This window comes from Grammomys surdaster, unplaced genomic scaffold (genome assembly GCF_004785775.1).
Source record: "Grammomys surdaster isolate TR1022 unplaced genomic scaffold, NIH_TR_1.0 142, whole genome shotgun sequence".
Classification (NCBI taxonomy): domain Eukaryota; kingdom Metazoa; phylum Chordata; class Mammalia; order Rodentia; family Muridae; genus Grammomys; species Grammomys surdaster.
In genome coordinates this window covers 844,734-866,591 of record NW_021604600.1, presented here as the reverse complement: position 1 = coordinate 866,591, position 21,858 = coordinate 844,734, and the positions used below count along the sequence as shown (strand labels likewise).

General features: G+C 38.6%; 1 protein-coding gene across 5 annotated transcripts in view; it reads right to left on the bottom strand.

Moving 5' to 3' along the window:
* The window catches only part of Rexo5 (RNA exonuclease 5), a 52,676-nt gene that overhangs the window by 4,432 nt on the left and 26,386 nt on the right, over nt 1–21,858 (bottom strand). For 4 of the 5 annotated variants that reach the window (XM_028764236.1, XM_028764238.1, XM_028764239.1 and 1 more), the window contains 7 exons: nt 20,981–21,054; nt 20,138–20,252; nt 11,551–11,655; nt 10,118–10,255; nt 1,337–1,429; nt 606–822; nt 220–407 (listed from right to left, as the gene is read on the bottom strand). In XM_028764236.1, the coding sequence (XP_028620069.1) occupies nt 220–407; nt 606–822; nt 1,337–1,429; nt 10,118–10,255; nt 11,551–11,655; nt 20,138–20,252; nt 20,981–21,054 (930 nt within the window). The remainder of the gene's footprint in view (nt 1–219; nt 408–605; nt 823–1,336; nt 1,430–10,117; nt 10,256–11,550; nt 11,656–20,137; nt 20,253–20,980; nt 21,055–21,858) is intronic. The other variant, XM_028764237.1, reaches the window with a different exon arrangement.

Here is a 21,858-nt window from a genome sequence, read left to right as displayed (position 1 = left end):
GGGGCAAAAGTATATGAGATCTGGGGAGGCTGGAGCTGGCTGGAGAGTGACATGAGATGGGGCTGAGGGCAAGAACAAACAAACAAAAATCCTTAAGTATAGACATAGTGCTAACAAGCAAGCCTTTCCTAACTGTGCTCCAAAGACAGAAGGTCAGGGTCCAGAACTAGACACTCAAGCAGCTACCTAACCCGCTGACCCCAGGACACACTCACTTACCCTGAAGATGTGTCTCTCCAAGAGAGGAGGTACAATTCGAAGCCCCATAGGCATTGTTGGTTCGGGATGTATGTCCTTGAGCCATGCCTGAAGGTGCCTTGGGGTTAGGGCATTTCTGCCTTTCAACTTCCAGTCTTTGCCTTTGAGAATTTCAAGGGCTACCTGGGCACTGTTGAGAGTTTTAAACTCTAAGAGCAAAAAAAATCCCAACATTTGTTATCAAGGGCCAAGAAAGCAGATCAACAGCTAAGGCATGAGGACAGGACAGAAGTAGGAGTTCTACCCTGGTCTACTCTAGGAGAGTTTGTTTGATGGATCCCTTTTCTGATACTATGTTCGTATTGTCTCCAGTTTCCTTCAAGGATGCATTTAGTGGTAAGACTTACTCAGGAAACAGTAGTTTTTTTGCTTTCTGCTTTTAACCTCTTTAGGCAGGATCACAGCTTCCAGGTCAGGGAAGAGGTTGGACTGCTCCAACAGGTGTTCTTTAAAGGTCTCACCGATTCCAGCCACATATATAGTACCTTGGTTCTCAGAATCTTTCTCTAGCTCTCTTACAAGGGTGTCACACTCAAGGGTGAGTTCTGTCACAAGCCTGTGTACCTAACCAAGGAAAGATGGTACAAAATCATCATTTTAACTAACACTCAGTCATGCTGTACATCAAAAAGTGAATTTTGCAGCTTCCTAATCTATAAGGAGGCCAATAAAGTGCTTCACAGAACTGACTCTGGATGTAACTGATAAACACATACATATAAATACATATTTTCATATATATCTACTTTCTCCAGTTGCCTGCCTCCTCCCTCCATTGAAATTTTGTTAACTTATACCAAAAGAACTTCACAGTCCCACCATCTTACCTCCTTAAAAGCTAAAGGAACAGACAGAGTCATAATAGCCACTCCAAACAGACCTTCCAGGGATAAGGACAACTAATGAAGAATACAGTGAAGACTCTAGTCTATCCCAGACTGAGTTTTATAAAACTAAAAATATTGAGTCTTGACTGAAGGCATTTGTTACACTGTTTCATGCCTGGGCATCTCCAGAATGTCCCTACTTAAACCTTGCCTAGATGAAGGGGGCTGGTTTTTAGTTTTGGCCACCTTACCCTGATACAGGAACCTTCTAATAGAGTGCCATTCATGGTCTCTATCGCCAGCTGAGCAGCTTCCAGGACTTCATACTGTATAGAGAAGTAAGGCTGCAGAAATAACAAGGTTTTTGCCACTGTTACTTTTCAACACAAACTGCTAATAAAGGGGGCTGAGAAAGGGACCTAGACCATAGTGGATGCCTTTTAATGTGATGGGCCGGACAGGTGCTGGATTCTAGATTGTCAGTCAACTTTAAATAAAATCACCAAAGTTCAGGAATTGGTTTTAAGACAGTAACTTTCATTTTCCATTTAAAATCAAAACCCATTGCTGTGGCAGTACAAGGAAAACTAACAAATGCACCACTCACCCGCTCTTCATATTTATTACAAAGCACTAAGGTCATTCATGTATGTCATAGGAAGGGAGGAATCCCCAGATGTCTGATTAGCTTGATTTTTAGACATCGTTCCAGTCCACTTGAGAAGCTGTTCTTCCACTGGCTTCAAATTATCTACCTTATGACTCAAAGTAGCTAAATCTCTGTCATCATCTGAGACACATGTCATCGTGGAGAAAAGTTCTCCTACAGAAGTTTTATGAAAAATAGTTTTGAACAAAATTTTGAAAATGACACCAATGGTGAGTAACAAAAAAAGAAAAATGACACTGGATTTCATCAAAATTAAAAGCTTTTACACATCAGGACTACCCAATTGTAAAAGGCAGACCACAAAGTAGGAAAAAATATCTACAAGCTACATATCTAATAAGAGATTGATACTCAAAACTTGTAGGGAGTTTCAGTTTGGAATGATGAAAGATTTTACAGAAGGACAGTCCTGAAGGCTGTGTAATATCAGTGGACTTATGCAAACTTAAAGTGTTAGAAATGGAAATTCCAGCTGATGTGTATTAGACAAAAACAAACAACAACAACGACAACAAAGCTAGCAGGAAAAAATAAGTTGTCACAGCCTTGCCACAAAGTTCCCAATTCTAAGTCTATTCTCAGAGATAATATCTATATTTTTAGCTATAAGAACAAAAAAAGTAACTTTGGCAGTCCTTATGTTTTTCTTTCACTTTCATAGTTATTATTATAGCAGGTTATGAGTTGCCTAAGTTCCACTTTCTAAAGATACAAAAAAAAATGCAGTGACATTTTCTCCTTCTCTTTTACTTAGCTGATGGAGTCCTCCCCCTGGGAGGCTCCATCTTTACTACTTACTACATAATTTTCTGTAGCTATTGCTTTCCTCTTGGAGAAGGAGTCTCACTCTGTAGGCCTGGCTGATGTAGAACTAGATCAGGCAGGCCTTGACTATGCAGTAACTGTCTTGCCTCTGCCTCCATGTGTCATCATACTATCATTCTATAGACTGTTAGGCTGCTCCTGCTTTGATTCTTGTCATGTTGTCTTTTATACTTATGCTATTACTTCAGATATCAACTTCAGTAATTGATCTACTTATGACCTAAAAATGGGGTTTTATTTACTTAATCTTTTGAACTACATAAATTTTAAGATGATATATAAGTATTTAAATAATTAATTTTTTCTTTTTATTGAAATAGATTTTTTAAATAATTAAAATCCTTCAGAATATTTATGTTAATAAAAAATCCTGGTCATTTGTACATCTATCTGTCCCCCATCCCAACATACCTCTGCATTACCAGAGGCCTGCAGGCACTAAGGACAACCAGGTGAGATGCCTCCCTCCTCCCAAATTTCCTGCCTGCTGGGTCCCAGCAATAGAGAGATGTACCCTGTCCTCTGAACTCCATTTTTTGGCCCATGGCTCTACAGGAATTCCAGGAGGCCTGCTAGCACCTTGGACAATCAGATAGGACTCTTCCCCAGGCTCCTTACCTGCTATGTTCCTTTAGGGCACACCCAGCAGTGGCAACCTGTGCCCTGTCCCCTGCACTTCATTTTCTGGCCCACAACTCTACCTGTATTAATGGAGGACTGCTAGCATCAGGGACAACCAGATGGCTAACAGTCAGCATAGGAACACCATCAGCAAGATCAAGGATAATATGGCAACACCAGAGCCCAGCTATCCTACTACAGCAAGCCCTAGATATCCTAACTCAGCAGAAGAACAAGAAAATGACATAAAAGTCCAACCTTATAAAGATGATAGAGGCCTTAAAAGAGGAAATGAATAAATCCCTTAAAGAAATACAGGAAAATACAAACAAACAGATGAAGGAAATGAATAAAACTGTTCAAGACCTGAAAATGGAAATAGAAGCAATAAAGGAAACACAAACTGAGGGAATCCTGGAGATGAAAAACCTAGGGAAGAGAACAGCAACTATAGAAGCAAGCAAGCATCACCAACAGAGTACAAGAGATAGAAGAGAGAATCTCAGGCATAAAAGATACGATTGAGGAAACTGATATATTGGTCAAAGAAAATGTTAAATATAAAAGTTCCTGACAGAAAACATCCAAGAAATTGGGGACACTATGAAAAGACCAAACGTCAGGTTAATAGGAATAGAAGAAGGAGAAGATTCCTAGCTACAAGACCCAGAAAACAGTCTCAATAACATCATAGAAGAAAATTTCTCCAACCTAAACAAAGATATGCCTATACACATACAAGAAGCTTACAGAACACCTAATAGATTGGACCAGAAAAGAAAATTCTCCTGCCACATAATAACCATAACCAAAACATTAAATAAATACACAGAACAAAGAAAGACTATTAAAAGCTGCAGGGAAAAAAGGCCAAGTAAAATATGCAGGCAGACCTGTCAGAATTACACCCAACTTCTCAACAGAGACTGTAAAAGCCAGAAGGCCTGGGCAGATATCTTGCAGTCTCGAAGAGAGCACAGATGCCAGCCTAGACTACAATACTCAGCAAAACTTTCAATCACCATAGATGGAGAAAAGATATTCCATGACAAAACCAAATTAAAGCATATCTATCCACAAATCCAGCCCTACAGAAGATAGATACAAGGAAAACTCTAACCCAATAAGGATAAGTATACCTCCAAAACCACAGGAGAGAATTCCAAACCAAAAGAAGTGAAACGCATGCATGCATGCACTCATGCACACACATATTGTGCACACAGCCACACATGAACATGCTACCACTACCAACATCAAAATAACAGGAATTAATGATCATTTGGTTATTAATACCTCTTAACATCAATGGACTCAATTCCCCAATAAAAAAAGACACAGGCTAACAGAGTGATTGCATAAACGGAATCCATCATTCTGCTGCATTCAAGTAATATACCTTATCAACAAAGACAGACATTACCTCAAAGTAAAGGGCTGGAAAAAGATTTTTCCAAGCAAACAGACCCAAGAAGCAAACTGGAATAGCCATTCTAATATCTAGTAAAATAGACTTTTAACCAAAATTAAGCAAAAGAGATGGGGAAGGACACAAAAACAAAACAAAACAACAACAACAACAAACCACTGAGATGACATTTCAATTCTGAGTATCTATGCCCCAAATGCAAGGACACCTTCTATATGTACTACATAAACATTACTAAATCATATACAAAACCCCAAACATTAATAGTGGGAGACTTCAATACCCCACTCTCACCAATGGACAGATCATAGAGACATAAACTAAACAAAGAAATAATGAAACGAATAGAAGTTATCAATCAAATGGACCTAACAAGATATCTACAGAACAACTTACCCAAACACAAAAGAATATATCTTCTTTCAGCACCTCATGAACCTTCTTTAAAATTGACCATATACTCAATCACAAAGCAAATCTCAAAAGATACAAGAAAATTGAAATATTCCTTGTATTTTTTCAGACCACCATGGATTAAAGTTAGAATTGAACAACAACAGAAAGCCTACAAACTCATGGAAACTGAACAACTTTCTATTCAATGATCACTGTATCAGAGAAGAAATAAAGAAATTAAAGACTTTCTAGGAGTCAGTGAAAATGAATGCACGTTATACTCAAACTTACGGAATACAATGAAAGCAGTGCTAAGAAGAAAGTTCACTGCACTAAATGCTTTTATAAAGGAATTGGAGAAATTTCATACTAGTAACTGACAGCACACCTGAAAGTTCTAGAACAAAAAGAGGAATAGATGGCAGGAAATAATCAAATTCAGGGCTGAAATCAATAAATTAGAAACAAAGAGAACAATACAAAGAATAAATGAAACCAAAAGTTGATTCTTGGAGAAAATCAACAAGACAGACAAACTCTTACCAAACTAACTAAAAGGCAGGAAAAATATCAAAATTAACAAAATCAGGAATTCAAAAGGGGACATAACAGACACACAGGAAATCCAAAGAATCATTAGGACTTACTTCAAAAACCTGTATGCCACAAAATTGGAAAATCTAAATAAAAGCCATATTCTTGATAGATACCACTTACTAAAATAAAATCAAAATCAAGTAAACAATTTAAATAGATCTATAACCTTTAAGAAAGTAAAAGCAGTCATTAAAAGTCTCCTCCACCCCACCCCCAAAAAAGCAAGCCCAGGACCAGATGCTTTAGTGCAGAATTCCACCAGACTTTCAAAGAAGAGCAAATACCAATACTCCTCAAACTAATTCACAAAACAGAAACAGAAGGAACACTGCCAACTAATGAAGCCACTGTCACATAAAGACTTAACAAAGAATTTCAGCAAATCAAATTCAAGAACACATCAAAAACATTATCCATTACAAGCAAGTAGGCTTCATCCCAGGGATCCAAAGGTGTTTCAACATATGAAAATCTATCAATGTAATCCACCATATGAATAAACAGGAAAAAACTCCACATGATAATTTCATTACATGCTGAAAAAGCCTTTGACAAAATCTAACACCCCTCCATGATAAAAGTCTTGGAGAGATCAAGGATACAAGGTGGATATCTAAACATTATAAAGGCAATATATAACAAGCTGATAAACATCAAATTAAATGGAGAGAAATTTAAGGCAATTCTACTAAAATAAGGAAAAAGACAAGGTTGCCCACTCTCTGTACCTATTCAATAAAACTTGAGGTTTTATCTAGAATAATAAGGGGATATAAATTGGAAGGGAAGAAGTCAAAGGATTGCTATTCACAGATGATATGATTGTATACATAAGTGATCCCAAAAACTCCACCAGAGAGCCCCTACAGCTGATACATACCTTCAGCAAAGTGACTGGATAAAAACTTAACTAAAAAAAAAAAAAAAATCAGTAGCCTTCCTTTATACAAAAGATGAATTCACCAGGCAGTGGTGGCGCAAGCCTTTAATCCCAGCACTTGGGAGGCAAAGGCAGGTGGATTTCTGAGTTCGAGGCCAGCCTGGTCAACAGAGTGAGTTCCAGGACAGCCAGGGCTACACAGAGAAACCCTGTCTCAAAAAACCAAAACAAATAAACAAAAAAAGATGAACAGGCTGAGAATGAAATTAGGAAAACAACACTCTTCACAGTAGCAACAAATAATATAACATATCTTGGTGTAACTCTAACCAAGCAAGTGAAAGACCTGTATGCCAAGAATTTCAAGTCTCTGAAGAAAGAAACTGAAGAAGATATCAGAAGATAGAAAGATCTCTCATGCTCATGGGTGGGTAGTATTAACAGTAAAAATGGCCATCCTACCAAAAGCAATATACAGATGCAACACATTTCCCATCAAAATTCTAACATAATTTTGTACATACCTTGCAAGAACAATTCTCAACTTCATATGGAAAAACAAACAAACAACAACAACAAAACCACAGGATAGCTAAAACAATTCTATACAATAAAAGAACTGGAGCTATCACTATCCCTAATCTCAAGTTGTACTACAGAGTAATAGTAATAAAAACTGCATTGAAAACAGACAGGTTGATAAATGAAATCAATTTGAAGACCCAGAAATAAACCCATACACCTGTGGACACTTTATTTTTGGCAAAGAATCCAAAACAATAGAAAATAAAAAGAAAGCATTTTCAACAAATGTTTCTGATTTGACTGGATGTCTGTAAGTAGAAGAATGCAAATATATCCAAATCTATCACCCTGCACAAAATTCAAGTCCAAGGGGACCAAAGCCTTCAAGATAAAACTGAATATAATAAATCTGATAAAAGAGAAAGTGGGGACTAGCCTCAAATGCCTTGGCACAGGGGAAATTTTACTGAACAGAACACCAACAGTCCAGGCACTAAAATCAACAATTAATAAATGGGACCTCATGAAACTGAAAAGCTTCTGTAAGTCAAAGGACACTGACATAGGACAAAACAGCAGCCTACAGAATGGGAATAGATCTTCACCAACCCTATATCTGATGGAGGCTGATATCCAAAATATATAAAGAACTCAAGGAATTAGACATCAACAAACCAAAGAACCCAGTTAAAAAAATGGGTACAGAGCTAAACAGAGAATTCTTTACAGAGGACTCTAATGGCTGGGAAGCACTTAAAGAAATGTTCAATGTCAGGGAAATGAAATCAAAAAGACTCTGAGATTCCATCTTAGGCTTGTCAGAATGACTAAGATCAAATACTGAAGTGACAGCTCATGTTGGTGAAGAAGTGGAGCAAGAGGAACACTCCTCCACTGCTGGTGGGAGTGCAAGCTTGTATAACCACTCTGGAAATCAATTTGGTGGTTTCTTAGAAAATGGGAAATAGTTTACCTTAAGACTCAGCTACACTACTTCTGGGCATATACTCAAAAATATGCTCCACCATACCACAAGGACACTTGTTCAACTGTGTTCATAGCAGCTTTAACCATAATGCCCAGAAACTGGAAACAATGTAGATGTCCCTCAACTGAAGAATGGATAAAGAAATGTGGTGCATTTACACAATGGAATATTACCCATCTATTAAAAACAATGGAATCATGAAATTTGCAGGGAAATAGACAGAACTAGAAAAGATCTTCCTAAGTAAGGTAACCGAGACCCATAAAGACAAACTAGGTATGTAGTCACTTCTAAGTACTTACTTCTAATCCATGCTATAAACCACAGACTCAAACTAAGTAACAAAGAGGGCCCAAGGGAGGATTGCTTGAATCTCACTGAGAAGGAGAAATAAAATAAACACTGGGATCAACTGAGGGAGAAAACTGGGTACGAGAAGGGGTGGGGAGGAAAACAGGAGGGATCAAGTGTTGAGAAGACAGAGGGAGAGAGAACAGGCACCTTTGAGAGGAGCTAGAAACCTAGGACAATGGAAACTCCCAGGAATCTATGAGGGTAACCCTAAGACTCCTAGCAATAGAGGGTATGGAGACTGAATAGCCCATCTCCAAGACTTCCAAAGTAGGGATGGAGACACTAACCCATCCACAAAACCTTTGACCTGTAATTTTTCGTGCCTACAATACATGTGTAGGGAACAGAGATTGAGGGAATGGCCAACCAATGACTGGCTCAACTTGAGGCCTATGCCATAGAAGAGAGGCAACCCCTGACACTGTTAATGATATTCTGCTATACTTGCAGAGAGGAATCTAGGGTAACTATCATATGAGAGGCTTCACCTAGCAACTAGTGGAAACAGATGCAGAGAGCTGCAGCTAAGCATTAGACAGAACATGGGGAATCTTTGGAAAAGAGGGAGGAAGGATTGAAGGAGCCATAGAGGTCAAGAAACCACAAGAAAACCTACAGAATCAACTAACCTGGGCCAATAGGGACTTACTGAGACTCAGTCACCAACCAGAGAGCATGTATGGGAATGGACATAGTTCCTTACACATATGTAACATTTGTACAGCCTGGTCTTCATGTGGAACCCCTAATAGCAAGAGCAGGGCCTGTCTCTGACTCTGTTGCCTGCCTTTGGATTCCTTTCTCCTAACTGGGCTGCCTTGTCTAGCCTCAATAGAAGATGCACCTAGTCCTAGTACAACTTGATATGCCAAGGTGAGCTGATATCCATGAGAGGCTACCTCTTCTCTGAGGAGAAAGGGAAGAGGGTGTGGGGAGGGGAGGGAGAGACTGGAACAGAAGAGGGAAAGGGAAGCTGTGATCAGGATATAAAGTAAATAGATAAATTAATAAAAAATCCAATATATAAAATTTAAGAGACTGGGGAATTAAAATAAGAAAAGCAAGCTACAGTACCTTTATAATACACTACATAGCTTTTTTCTTTAAAAAAGAAAAAAAGGAAGGTAGAAAGAAAGAAAAAAGACAGAAAGAAAAAGACACAGAAAGAAAGAGGGAGAGAAAGAGAGAGAGGAAGAGAGAGAGAGAGAGAAAGGAAGGAAGGAAGGAAGGAAGGAAGGAAGGAAGGAAGGAAGGAAGGAAGGAAGGAAGAAAGTGAAAACTGAAGCTCGGTAGTGTGTGGTGGTGTACACCTATTCAGAAGGCAGCTATTCAGAAGCTATTCAGAAGGCAGTACCAGGAGGGTTTCATATCTTATACCAACACAGGCTATGCAATGAGCTCCTCTGTCTAAAATAAAAAGTGATTAGGAATGTCGTGAGGTCACAATCAGAAGACACAAAGGCTACATTCAAATAGCAGGGATTTTGTTGTTTTGCCTCCTGGAGTTAAAGGCATGTGCTATCACGCCTGGCTTCAGCAGACATATTTTTGTCTGGCCCTCATGGCAGATTTCTCTTTAAGCAAAACAAAATAAAAATTATAAATACACAAAAACATAAGCTCTAGAAAACCTGATTATTTATGAGACACAGAGCTGGGGACACTCAAGCACATTGCACCATTAGCTGCACAGCCCCCACAATCATCTGATTCTTCTAAGTCAAAAACCTTAATTTTCTCATCTTACCCTGTAAGTTTCAAGAACAAGAGTTATTGAGTGTACTGGGCCCAAGCTACTAAACACCTTCTTCAGAGCACCAACGTTACAATCTTTGCTAAATGGCCCAGCATAGACAGTTGACATCTCTGTCCACTTGGTCTTCATCTGTAGGACAAATAACAGAACAAAGAGGTGGATGTGAAAAGGAACTGAAACCATAAGGCAAAGCATGTCTTACCTTTCAAATGTCTAAAGTTCACAGTAATTAAAGGTCTGGAAATATGGCTTAGTGGTTAAGAGCACTTGTTGCTCTTGCAGAAGAGCTAGGTTTGGTACCCAGCACTCACATGGTAGTTTACAACCATTTATAACTCGAGTTCCAGGGAGCCCATTATCCTCTTCTGACCTTCAAGGGCACCAAGCACAAATGTGGAACACACACATACTTGCAGAAAAAATTAATACATAAAAAATAAAATCAATAAACCTTTAAAAAGTTACCATAGATGTAGGCATAGATGGGAGGCAAAGGTAGGAGGATCTCTATATGAAGCTAGCCTCATCTCCAGAGAGAGAGAGAGAGAAAGTGTGTGTGTGTGTGTGTGTGTATGTGAGAGAGAGAGAGAGAGAGAGAGAGAGAGAGAGAGACAGACAGACAGACAGACAGACAGAGAGACAGAGACAGAGAGGTAGATCAATTCATGATAGCCAGGATTACAAAAAGACCCTATCTCAAAAAACAAGAAACAAATAAAATAAGACAAAGAGTTTGTATTCAAGGATGCAACATAATTTATAATAGAAAAAATTATTTATAATAGAAAAAAATTAAAAATACAAATGCTCTCAATAATAGATATACCGCACAGTAGAACACCTTACATACTTTAAAAATAAGAAAAATAAACTAAGTAATAACATAGAGGATGCATTTTAAATTAAATAAAATATAAAGTTGTAACAAGGGGCTGGGAAAACAGCTCAATGGATGAAGTGCCTGCTTGATGGCTTGAGTTCAGATTGCCAGCACCCACATGAAAACCTAGGTGTAAATGACACGTCTTGAATCCTAGTGCTGGCAGGTAGAAACAGGATAACCAAATAAGTGACATCTAGATTCAGTGAGACACTCTGTTTCAAAAAAAAAAAAAAAGCTAGAGAAGATATTTAATGATGGCCTCTGACCTTGTCTCTGCCTGTGCATGCATGGCCATATGCACTCACTCACCCACACCCACATACCTGTATACATATACACATACATTAAACACATGCATAAAGTGAAGTTGCAAAACAATGTAATCAGTCTGATTCCTGTTTTATAAAACATGTTTTTCAAATGTTAATATTTATTGAAATAATTTGGAAAAAGAGATGTGAATTTAATCAAGTGTGCATTACTTTCCTTATGAAGAGAGGTTGTAAGTTATCAAACACTTCAGCAGAATCCATCTACTTACACTGTTTTTCATCTCCTCAGCAAAGAGGGGTGGAAAGGGTTGAAAAGAGAACTGCACAATGTTGAAGGGGAACAAAGGAACTTCCACTCTGGCTTGCTCAAGCACCTGAAGAGAACAGACAGCACAGATGACGAGAGTTAGAAACCCAGTATTCACTCAACTCCAAGAACCACGGTAATATAAACTTGCCTTTTACTCATACCCCAAAGTAATACATAGTTAGTTGGCTTCTAGGTCTAGAGAAAAATGGCAACAGCACAGTCTCTTAGAAAAGCCATTAAATCACTGCTTCTTGGCCTTTTGGCTAAGACCCCAAATAGTATCTGTCCTTGCCAGTTTATCATACTATGCTCTCTGTCCAGAACAACATATGAAACAAATTTCTGAAATAGGGAGATGGAAGGGAACTTGATACATCCACATCACAGGTCAACCTAGTATTGTAGAGCCTCAGAAACAATGCACCCCTTCTAAGAATACAAGACTTGCTTGCAACAGGCCTAGAGGTCCAGGCTTATAACCCCAACCACACAGAGGCTGAGGATATCAAGTTCAAGACCACAATATAGATGAGTTCACAGTTGGACCAGGCAACTTAGTAAGACGCTGTATCAAAACTAAAAGGGCTGTGGATAAAGTTTAGTGGATCAGCTCTTACCATACATGAGACGGTGGGTTCAACTCTCTACTATCACATAAAAGCCACATATATAATACCTAACACATACAACCCATACTTTAAGTATTATGGAAAGTGATTACTACACAATCTTCAAATTACTTGTAAGTAAGAAAATAAATTTCAACAGGGGCTCCCGTCATTACACATTGCTGCAAGTCAGTGAATAAAGAAAAGGATGTGCTGGGCAGTGGTGGCGCACCCCTTTAATCCCAGCACTTGGGAGCCAGAGGCAGGCGGATTTCTGAGTTCGAGGCCAGCCAGGGCTACACAGAGAAACCCTGTCTCGAAAAACAAAACAAACAAACAAAAAAAAATAAAGAAAGAAAGAAAAAGAAAGAAGGAAAAGAAAGGATGCTTAAGAGTCATTGGTGACAGGGGTGTATAGGGAGGAGGAAAATCAATGATCTGAAAGAATTAGGTGAAGTACAAACAAAAGCACCCCTAGAAAGAAAAAGTCCCAGTAAATGCAAATAATGTCACAACATTGATATTTTATGATATTTTTATTGATATTTTTTACCTACCTACAAGCCTAGCATCCAGAAATCAGCATGAAGTGTACAGAAAAAAGGGTGCTGCCCTTCGTGGATGCAGCAGAGATGAAAATTAAAAGGTAAATTAAAGCTCTCGCAAAGAGAGAGGACATATGCTAACCTTTTCTAATATTATAAATTCATCTCTTCTCCCTAACACCATAAAAGTAGTCTTGTTAAACAGGACACCCTAAACCCCAAGTATTGTAAACAGAGTGGTGGGATATATGCCTCTAACTTCAGCACTTGAAGGGTAAGACATGCTAGTGAATGGGAAATGACACTGCAGTATTTTATATTCCCACTTCTCCCTCTCTCTCCTCCCCCCTCTGGTTCTCTGAACCAACAGGGGCTTAATGGTAAGACAACTTTCCACTCCAGAGATTCTCTCTTAGAATGTAAACAAAGTGGACTCTGTGCCCATATACTGGAGAACCCATGGGGTGACTGAGAAACTGGTTTCTTCTCATTGGATTAGGAGACCTGACAGGACTAGAGGACTTGTTTAGATATCATTAAAAGATTACTACGTCATATTGGAGATGTACTTCCACAGGAAGATGCCATGAGGTATAAGAAATTATGAGCAGCAAACTGCCAAGAGAATTTGAGATAGTTAAAAAAAAAAAAAGGCAGTTAGATTTCCAGAAAACAAACCTTAAAGTGCAGGAGATGAAATCTTGAAATATAGGAGATGTTGCATGAAGCAGACTATAAAACCAGAACTGGTTACCTCCCTTCCTCCCTCCCTCCTTCTCTCTTGCATATGTGTGTATAGAGACATTTTGCTTGTTGTGGTGCTTATGTGTGCAGGTATATGCGCACATGTGTGCATGCTGGTGTGGAGGCCTGAGGGTGAGTGAGATTAGGGTATCTCCCTCAGTCCCTTTGAGGCAGGGTATTTTTTTAACCCTGAGTTCTCAGTTTCATCGAGTTTGCCAGCCAGCGTGCTCCAGGCATCTTTATCTGTCTCTGTCTCTCTGCAGACCCCACTCTGCCTGGCTTTTTACATGGTGTTCCTGTTAACTTTCATTTTCACCTTGACATAGCCTACTGTCATCTCAAAGTCTCCACTGAGGAACTGCCTAGAGTCAATTGTCTTCTGGGCATGTCTGAGGAACTGTTCTATTAATTTATGTAGACGGGCCCAGCATACTGTGGGTGACATCATTCCTTGGACTGGTAGTCCAAGGTGTATAGCTAAACATGAGCTGGAGAGCACCACCAAGAAGCAGTGCTCCAGGGTTTCAGCTTCAAGTTCCTGACCTGACTTCCCTCAAGGATACACTATAACCCGAAAGCTGAATTTTCATCAGTGTTTTATCATAGTAACAGAACAATTATAATACAAGGGAATCTGAATGCTGGTACTTAATTTGTGTGATAAGTGCTTTACCTGTGAAATCATCTCCTCAGACTAGAACTGGTTACTTTTTGAAATGTCTGTCTTAATAACAAACTCACATAGCATACAAAGAGACAACGAAACAGCCTAAGTAAACAAACAAAATGTAATTTAATAAACTGAATCTGGAAAAACATAGATTTATGAATATCCTGAACTCTTGCCTCTGCCTTCTAAATGTCTGTCTTCTGAATGTTGAGGTTACACCACCAGGCTACGCTCCAGGACTCTACTATAAAATGGCATAGTACTTGGATTGGATCCGTATAAACTTTCCTGTATACCTTTTGAGTCACTATCTTTAAGATTACTTATACTACTTAATATAAAATATTTACATTTGATCTGTATACACTCTGTCATATACATTGAGTCACCATCTCTAGATTACTTTATATTATTTAAGAGACTATAAATACTAGGTAAATAGTTGTTCTACTGCACTGCTAAGGAACAATAAGAAAGAAAAAAATCTTCACATATACAGTTATTATTTCTGGTTCATGGTTGGTTGACCCCATGATATGAAAATTGCAGAATGAACAATATAGTATTTCAATCATTAAAAACAGAAATCATTAAAAAGCATTGAAAAAACATGGAGGAAATATGAACATTACTAACTAAAATAAGCCTATCTGAAAGGCTTACACACACACACACACATACACACACACACACACACACATACGTGTGTATATATACACACACACACATATATGTATGTATGTATTCCAACTATGGGATATTGTAGAAAAGGCAAAACTATTGAGCCAATGAAAATATCAGTGGTTTCTAGAGGAAAGAATGAATTAGCATAGTACAATTATCATAAAATTTTTAGGATACTTTAATGAAACTACTCTATATTATAGTGGTACATACATGTCATCAAACATTGATCAAAATCTATAGCACATACAACATCAAGAGTGAGCCTTAATATAAATAATGGATTTTTGGGTGATTAGGATGTGTAGTGTAGATTCACCGATGGCAACAGTCTAGTGTAGACTGTTGACTGTGGCAGAGGTTGTGCATGTATAGAGGCAGAGGATAAATGAAAACTGTACTTTGTAGGCAATTTTCCCAAGACTAAAACTTAACTAAAAATTAAAGTCTATTAAAAAATAATGAAGGCTGGGTGATGTCTCAGTTGGTAAATCACTTTCCTTACAAGTATCAAAACCCAAGTTCACTATCAAGAACCCACACAAAACACTAGCGTCACTGGCATGTGCTTGCAATCCCAGTGGTGGTGAGATGGAAGACAGAGGCGAGCAGACTCTTGGAAACTCACCAGATAACTAGCCTAGCCTAACTGGCAAAGTTTTTTAGCTAACGAGAGAGGCTGTCTCAAACACCTAAGTTCTCTGACCTCAACATGCATGTACAAACACACATGCATGTACCTATAACCATATAAATGCAAATGCCCACAAAGTCCTTAAAGCCTATGCCAGGTGGAGAAATGATCAGAAAAGAGGAGTGAAAAAGAGTAATTCTTAGGACATTAGAAAAAGAGGGATAATAATCCCCGAGAGACAGGAAACAATCATAACGAATCATGTAATCTCTCTAGCTTGCTGCCTAGAGAACATTTCCAGGCCACAGAGAAATGGGGAAATCTGCTGGCTAGAGCGTCACTGAGTGATGAGCTATATACAGAACTTCAGAGACCTGCAAAGAGACTTAACCCTCAAATGTTCATGACTGTAGTGAGCCTATGTAAGTAAACTATGTAAGGTTCAGAAAAACAAAACAAAACATCCTAAAGGACTGCTAGGAACATTTCCAAAACCTCACACAAGGTGAAGAATAGTTTTAGAGTTTCCCAAACTAGAGCACAGAATCTCATGATCCTTGTACCATCAAGTACAAAGTTTGATTTTATATCAGAAGTTGGGTGAAAATTGTCATGGTTCTACCTAAATATATTAAATGCAAAGGCCTAAAGGAACATTGTTTCCATAAAACCACCACATTCAAAGCAAAGCTCACATATATTTACAAGGATACAAAAACTATATTATAACAATCAAATAAAATTCACTGTATCTGAGATGGAAGACAAACAAAAGCTACCAGGCATGCAAAGAAGCATAAAAACACAATTCGCAAGAATAGAAAGAACTTAAAAGCTAATGTAAAAATGACATGAATAATCAAATATGTAAAAGTGTTAAAATAGTTATTATGACTATATTCCAGAAGAAAGGAGAAAAAAGTCTGAGTCTATTATTAGAGGCATGGAAGAGATGAGAGACTATTTAACTTTTAAGATTGAAGTTAGAATGTTTGAAGTAGAAGTTTCTTAGATGTAACTACTAACATATTAAATATAACTAAATTTATGATGGAGCCTGAAGACAATGACAATGAAAAATTATCTGTAATAAAACAGAGAGGGGAAATCCTGGGAGAAAATGAATCGCAGTGATCTGTAGGACTCTCAGCACCCTACTGTAATGACAGTGGGAGTCCCCAGACAAAAGTAAAGAGATAAAACTGGAAGAAATAGTAACTTTTTTCTAATTTAGTAAATATGATAAACTCAGAGTACTGGTTGTTTTTCTTTGTTTGCTTTGTTTCTGTCAACTTAATACAAGCTGGAGTCATCTAGAAAGAGGTGGCCTCAGTTGAGTGTTGGGAGGTGGTTTTGTGCACTGTGTATTTCAGGTGTTGATTTCTGTGCCAGGGATCTGGTTGCAGACCAGAATACTGGAGTATCTCCTGTCTCAATGACATGTAAAGGTTTTCTGTCACCTCTGATTGATTAAGTGTTGACCATGGGCAGGACTTCTGATCCCACAGGATTCCAAGCAGGGGGTGGGGCGGGGGTAAGAGGAGAGAAAGATGAAGAGAGGGGGAGAGAGAGAAGGAAGGAGGAGAAAGACCATGAGGATTTGTCACGAGTAGGTCGCCAAGGGAGTAGCCATTAGGACACAAAAAGAACAGAGAGAGCCCAGGCAAGACTCATGAAATGAGGCATGTGGCTGGGAACTGGCTGGGAAGTAAATAGTCCAGACCAGCATGGTCAGGTTAAAATAGATGAGTATCTGCCCAGCTATAATGCTTGCAGCTTGTTAATAAATATAAGGTCTCCATGTCATTAATTAGGGAACAAGGGGAAAGTAGATAAAACCCCAGAGTTACATTTACAGTTGAGGAATTACCTCTGTCAAACTGACCTGTGGTCAGATCTGTGGAGCACATTCTTGATTGGTGATTGGTGTTCGGGAGCCTATTCCTCCCACTCCCCGAGCACTACCATTCTTGGGCAGTGGTCCTGGGCTGTATAAAGAAGGAGGCCATGAGGAGCAGACCAGTAAGCAGTCCTCCTCCATGGCCTCTGTTTAGTTCCTCCCTCCAAGTTCCCTGATTGACCCAATGACAGGCTGATGTAGAGGCATATGGTCAAATAAATCCTTTGCTCCCTAAGTTGTCTTGGGTCATGGTTATTTATCATAACAACAGAAAGAAAACTAGAACAGTAAAGTAAGAAATCTGATAGAAGAAGCTAAAAGACATGTAGCAAGATCTTTAAAGTACTACAAAAAAACAAATATCACTCAAAATACGTTCCAAACATCAAAGTTTTTAAAAAATGACTTAGATATACAAAAGCTGTTAAGAATTTAGTATCTATAGACTCTGTTCTGTCCAGATTAAAATTCAAATTTATATGAAGGAATAAATACCATTAGATGTGATAATCACATGACAAATATACCTATTGTATCTTTTTACTAAAAGTTATATTTATTTTACTTTTTATGTGTATGAATGCTTGTCTGCATATAGGTATGTGTACCACATTATGTTCCTGGTGCTGGTGGAGGACAGAAGAGGGTATCAGATCCCCTAGCACTAGAGTTTCAGGGTGTTTTGAGCTGCCATGTTGGTTCAGGGAACAGAGCCAGGGTCCTCTGTAAAAAGCAGACAGTCTGCTGATACACTGACCAGTGTTCCAGCCCCCCAAATCTTTTTTTAATAATCCACAGCCAAAGCAAAAATAGTAACAATATAGAGTGGGTTCTATAATACATACAGGAGTAAGCTATGATAACAACCATAGCAATAAGGACAGAAGGAAAGGAGTGCAAGTATGTGGTACAGGGTTCTTATACATGAATGAAAAGGTATGCTACTATATAAAGGTAAATTGTAATATATAACTATCAGTGCCAGTATACTATAAATCCAAACACAACCACTAATATGCACAACTTAGAATTATCATTTTCTGGGTTCACCAATTATCATGGTTTCTAGGCTTTGCAGATGGTAAGCTATCCCTATTGATCTAATAGTGGTATTACAATATTGGGATTAAAGATGTTTTACTGGATTTAAAGCTTATTCAATAGAAGAGAATTCATACTTGGCACAACAAACCTAGCCAATTGGCTATGGCTAGTGAGTTTATAAATCCAAGAGAAGAACCTACTACCTGCTACTTTCCCAAACCAGTATAATCTCTACATGCATACTAAATACGTACTCTCTTAACACAGGTGAGTGCAGGTTTTACCCTCATAATGAAGCTTCTTTCTGAAGCAGGAAGAGGCTATTACAGAAATCCACAACTGGTCAGAATGCAGAGAACAACTGCCTATGGGTCTCAGCCCCAGTTCATACATCTACACCATAGCCTTATACCCAAGGCTCAGGGAACACTGCAGAAAATTTGCAAGAGCCAAAGACCAGGATGCCTGCTGTAAGACAGTATCTTCTAAACCCGGTCCGAAAGCTGTACCTGTGAATTCTCTACAATAAGGATGCCTAAACAGTATCTGCATATTGACCACACCCGTTGACATGCTAACTTGGATGGGGGAAATCTGGGAGAAGCAGAATCAATCTTCTCCAGGGATGAGCTCCCTAATAGGTTCCAATCCTAACTAGTCAAGCCCTAAATACTTATCAGCAACACTAAGTAGAAGAGAGATATACTTGTTCTTTGTCCCATGAAGGTTGGATGCCCCAGTGTGGGGGAATGTGAGGGCAGGGAGGTAGGAGTGGGTGGGTGGGGGCACACCCTCAAAGAAACAGGAGGAGGGGAATGGGATAGGGAGTTTCTAGGGGGGAGGGAATGGGGAAAGGGGATAACGTCTAAAATGTAAATAAATAAATTATCCAGTAAAAAAAAGAAATATAGTATTCAGAGATGAAATTCTCAAAAAAACCTTTTAGTTAACAAAAACAATTATGGGGCTAAAATGGTGGCTTGGTTGTTAACACCACTGGCTGTTCCTCCAGAAGCCCTAGGTTTAATTCCCAGCACCCATATAGGAGTCCAAAACTACTTATGACTCCAGTCTCTCTAGATCTGATACCTTCTCCTTCTTCTGGGTTCCATAGGAACTAGAAAGAGGTTCACAGTCATACTGCATGTAAAATAACTGCACGGTAAAATACCAACACGCATACCACCCTTCCCCCTAAAAACAGAAGGAAAAGAAAAGGAACATACACAATAAATGATCAAAAAAAGTAACATTTCAGGGAGGGGCAGCACCTTGCTGAGCAACCACAAGGACCTACCTGGTTTGGCCTCACATAAAAGCCAGAAATGTCAGCACATTTCTAATCCCAGAGCTGGGTGAGTAGGGAAGACAAATGAACACTGATGCCCATATTACATGTAGAACAGCAACAGATGAAATATAAAAAGATACAGCCAGGGTCCAAAACAAACATCTCCATACACCAGAACCACAAATCTAAGTGGTGTGCAGGGCCAAGCCTGCTGGTCGCTGAAGCAGATGCTGACAGCTAGCAGGTCTGCTCCTATGAGGCAGCTGACTTAAGAGTGCTCCATGAAACACTGGAGACAGAAGTCAGACTTGCTCGTTTTAGCCACGGTAACTGGTGCAAAATTTTTGGTACTTTCATGGACTGTGCAAAGTGCTGTATCCTCCTATGTTGTGAATACATACTACAAAGGTACAACAGGTCATTCACCTCTTTATTTGAAGAGCACTTAATAGTTTGACAGTTTCTATAAGAAGAAAGCTTATCTATATCCTGGGTCAAGAAAAGGAGTTTCTGACCCATTGAGTCCAGGCATTTTAAAACACTGTAAAGAAGTAAAGGAGATTAAAATTAGAATAGTCATTTTTTAGATTATGACTTGATAGTTAACTTTTGAGCCTATACTTCTGTCCAATATTGTAGTCACTAGCAATATTTAGCTATACAAATTTAAGTTAAAAGCTCAGTTAATCAACTGCATTAGTCACATGTGATTAGTGGTTACACCATCTAGCATATTTCCATCACTGCAGAAAATCTAATTAGAAGGTGTTATCCTAATTTCCCCCTCCTCTTTGGAATATACCTAAAGCTTTCTATCAAGATTTGAGCAACAGTCTAAGGATTTGACACACTCATTTATGCTTTCAAATCAAACCCTTTCTGAGCATGTATGTGTGTGTTTCTCCAATCTGGGCAATGCATCAAAGGCTACAGGCTAAGTCTTCTAACTTAAAAAAATACCAACAAATCTAACATTGTCTTCATTCATCCCACCCCCACCCCTAGACAGAGTTTCTCAGCATAGCTCTGGCTGCCCTACAACACACTATATAAATCAGGCTGCCTTTGAACTCACAGAGATGTGTGTGCCTTTGCCTCCTGAGTGCTGGGATTAAAGGCTCTATAATCTCTTCTAATAATACTTAGTTCAATTATTTCTGTGGTTTTTTTTTTAATGAAAAACACCATTTTAGACATTGATCATATTCAGAAAACTAAAAAATACATCCTTCATTTTCCTTTGTTCTTATTTTAAATGTAAAATACCACCTCATATTTGTAGCTCCTTCCTTGTTTCCTTGCTCTTGATTGGCTGCTAGTGCTTCCAGATTCAACTCTGCAATCTGTAAGAAAATAAAGCATTAAGAATCATTTTAAGTTTTTTTTTTCTTTTTTTTTTTAATGCTTTTTTATAGCATGTTTTACAAGGGGAGGGGGTAAGAAGGGCAAGGTGGTGGAAAAGTACAAAATCTTCTTGGCCTGTGCCTTGAAACATGTCATGGTCTATAAGGTACTCTGCCTTGAATTATGATCTACCTGCTGTTCTAAAGAAGATATGGTACACTGCTTGAGTTATGGTCTCCCTGCTATTCTTAAGATGATATGGTACACTGCTTTGAGTCTATCTGCAGTTGCTAAGCAGGATCTTGCAGTTGCCAAGCTTCAGAGGACATTGTGCAGGTGGGGAAAGGTAGGGGGTGAGGGTAAGGGCGAGGGTCCTGGCTTCTGGCATCTCCCCCTTCTCTGTTTAGTTAGAGAAGGCATCTTATGATCAATCCCAACTATGTGAATTTTGAATTTGGATGTCTAATTATGGGGGGTCATTTTAAGTTTTTGTATAGCATTTGAGGTGAAAATAAAATCCACTTAAGTGATATTCTCTGCTTCTTTAGAACTTGTGGCTATGCCACTGCCTTAAGAACAAGCTGGCTTCAATAGTATCAGATGGCTTATGGCTGCTTAGCCAAGAACAGCAATCTGTCACCAGCTACTAACAGTTTAAAGAGCCAAGAAAGGCTGAGTGAAAAGTGAAGGCAATTTTGGCTCATCATCATTCCTTACTCAGTCCCTAAAAAATGTATTTCTCTGAAAACATGTAACTTTTTAGAAATGAAAAACAATGACTTTTATAGCAACATCAAAAAAGT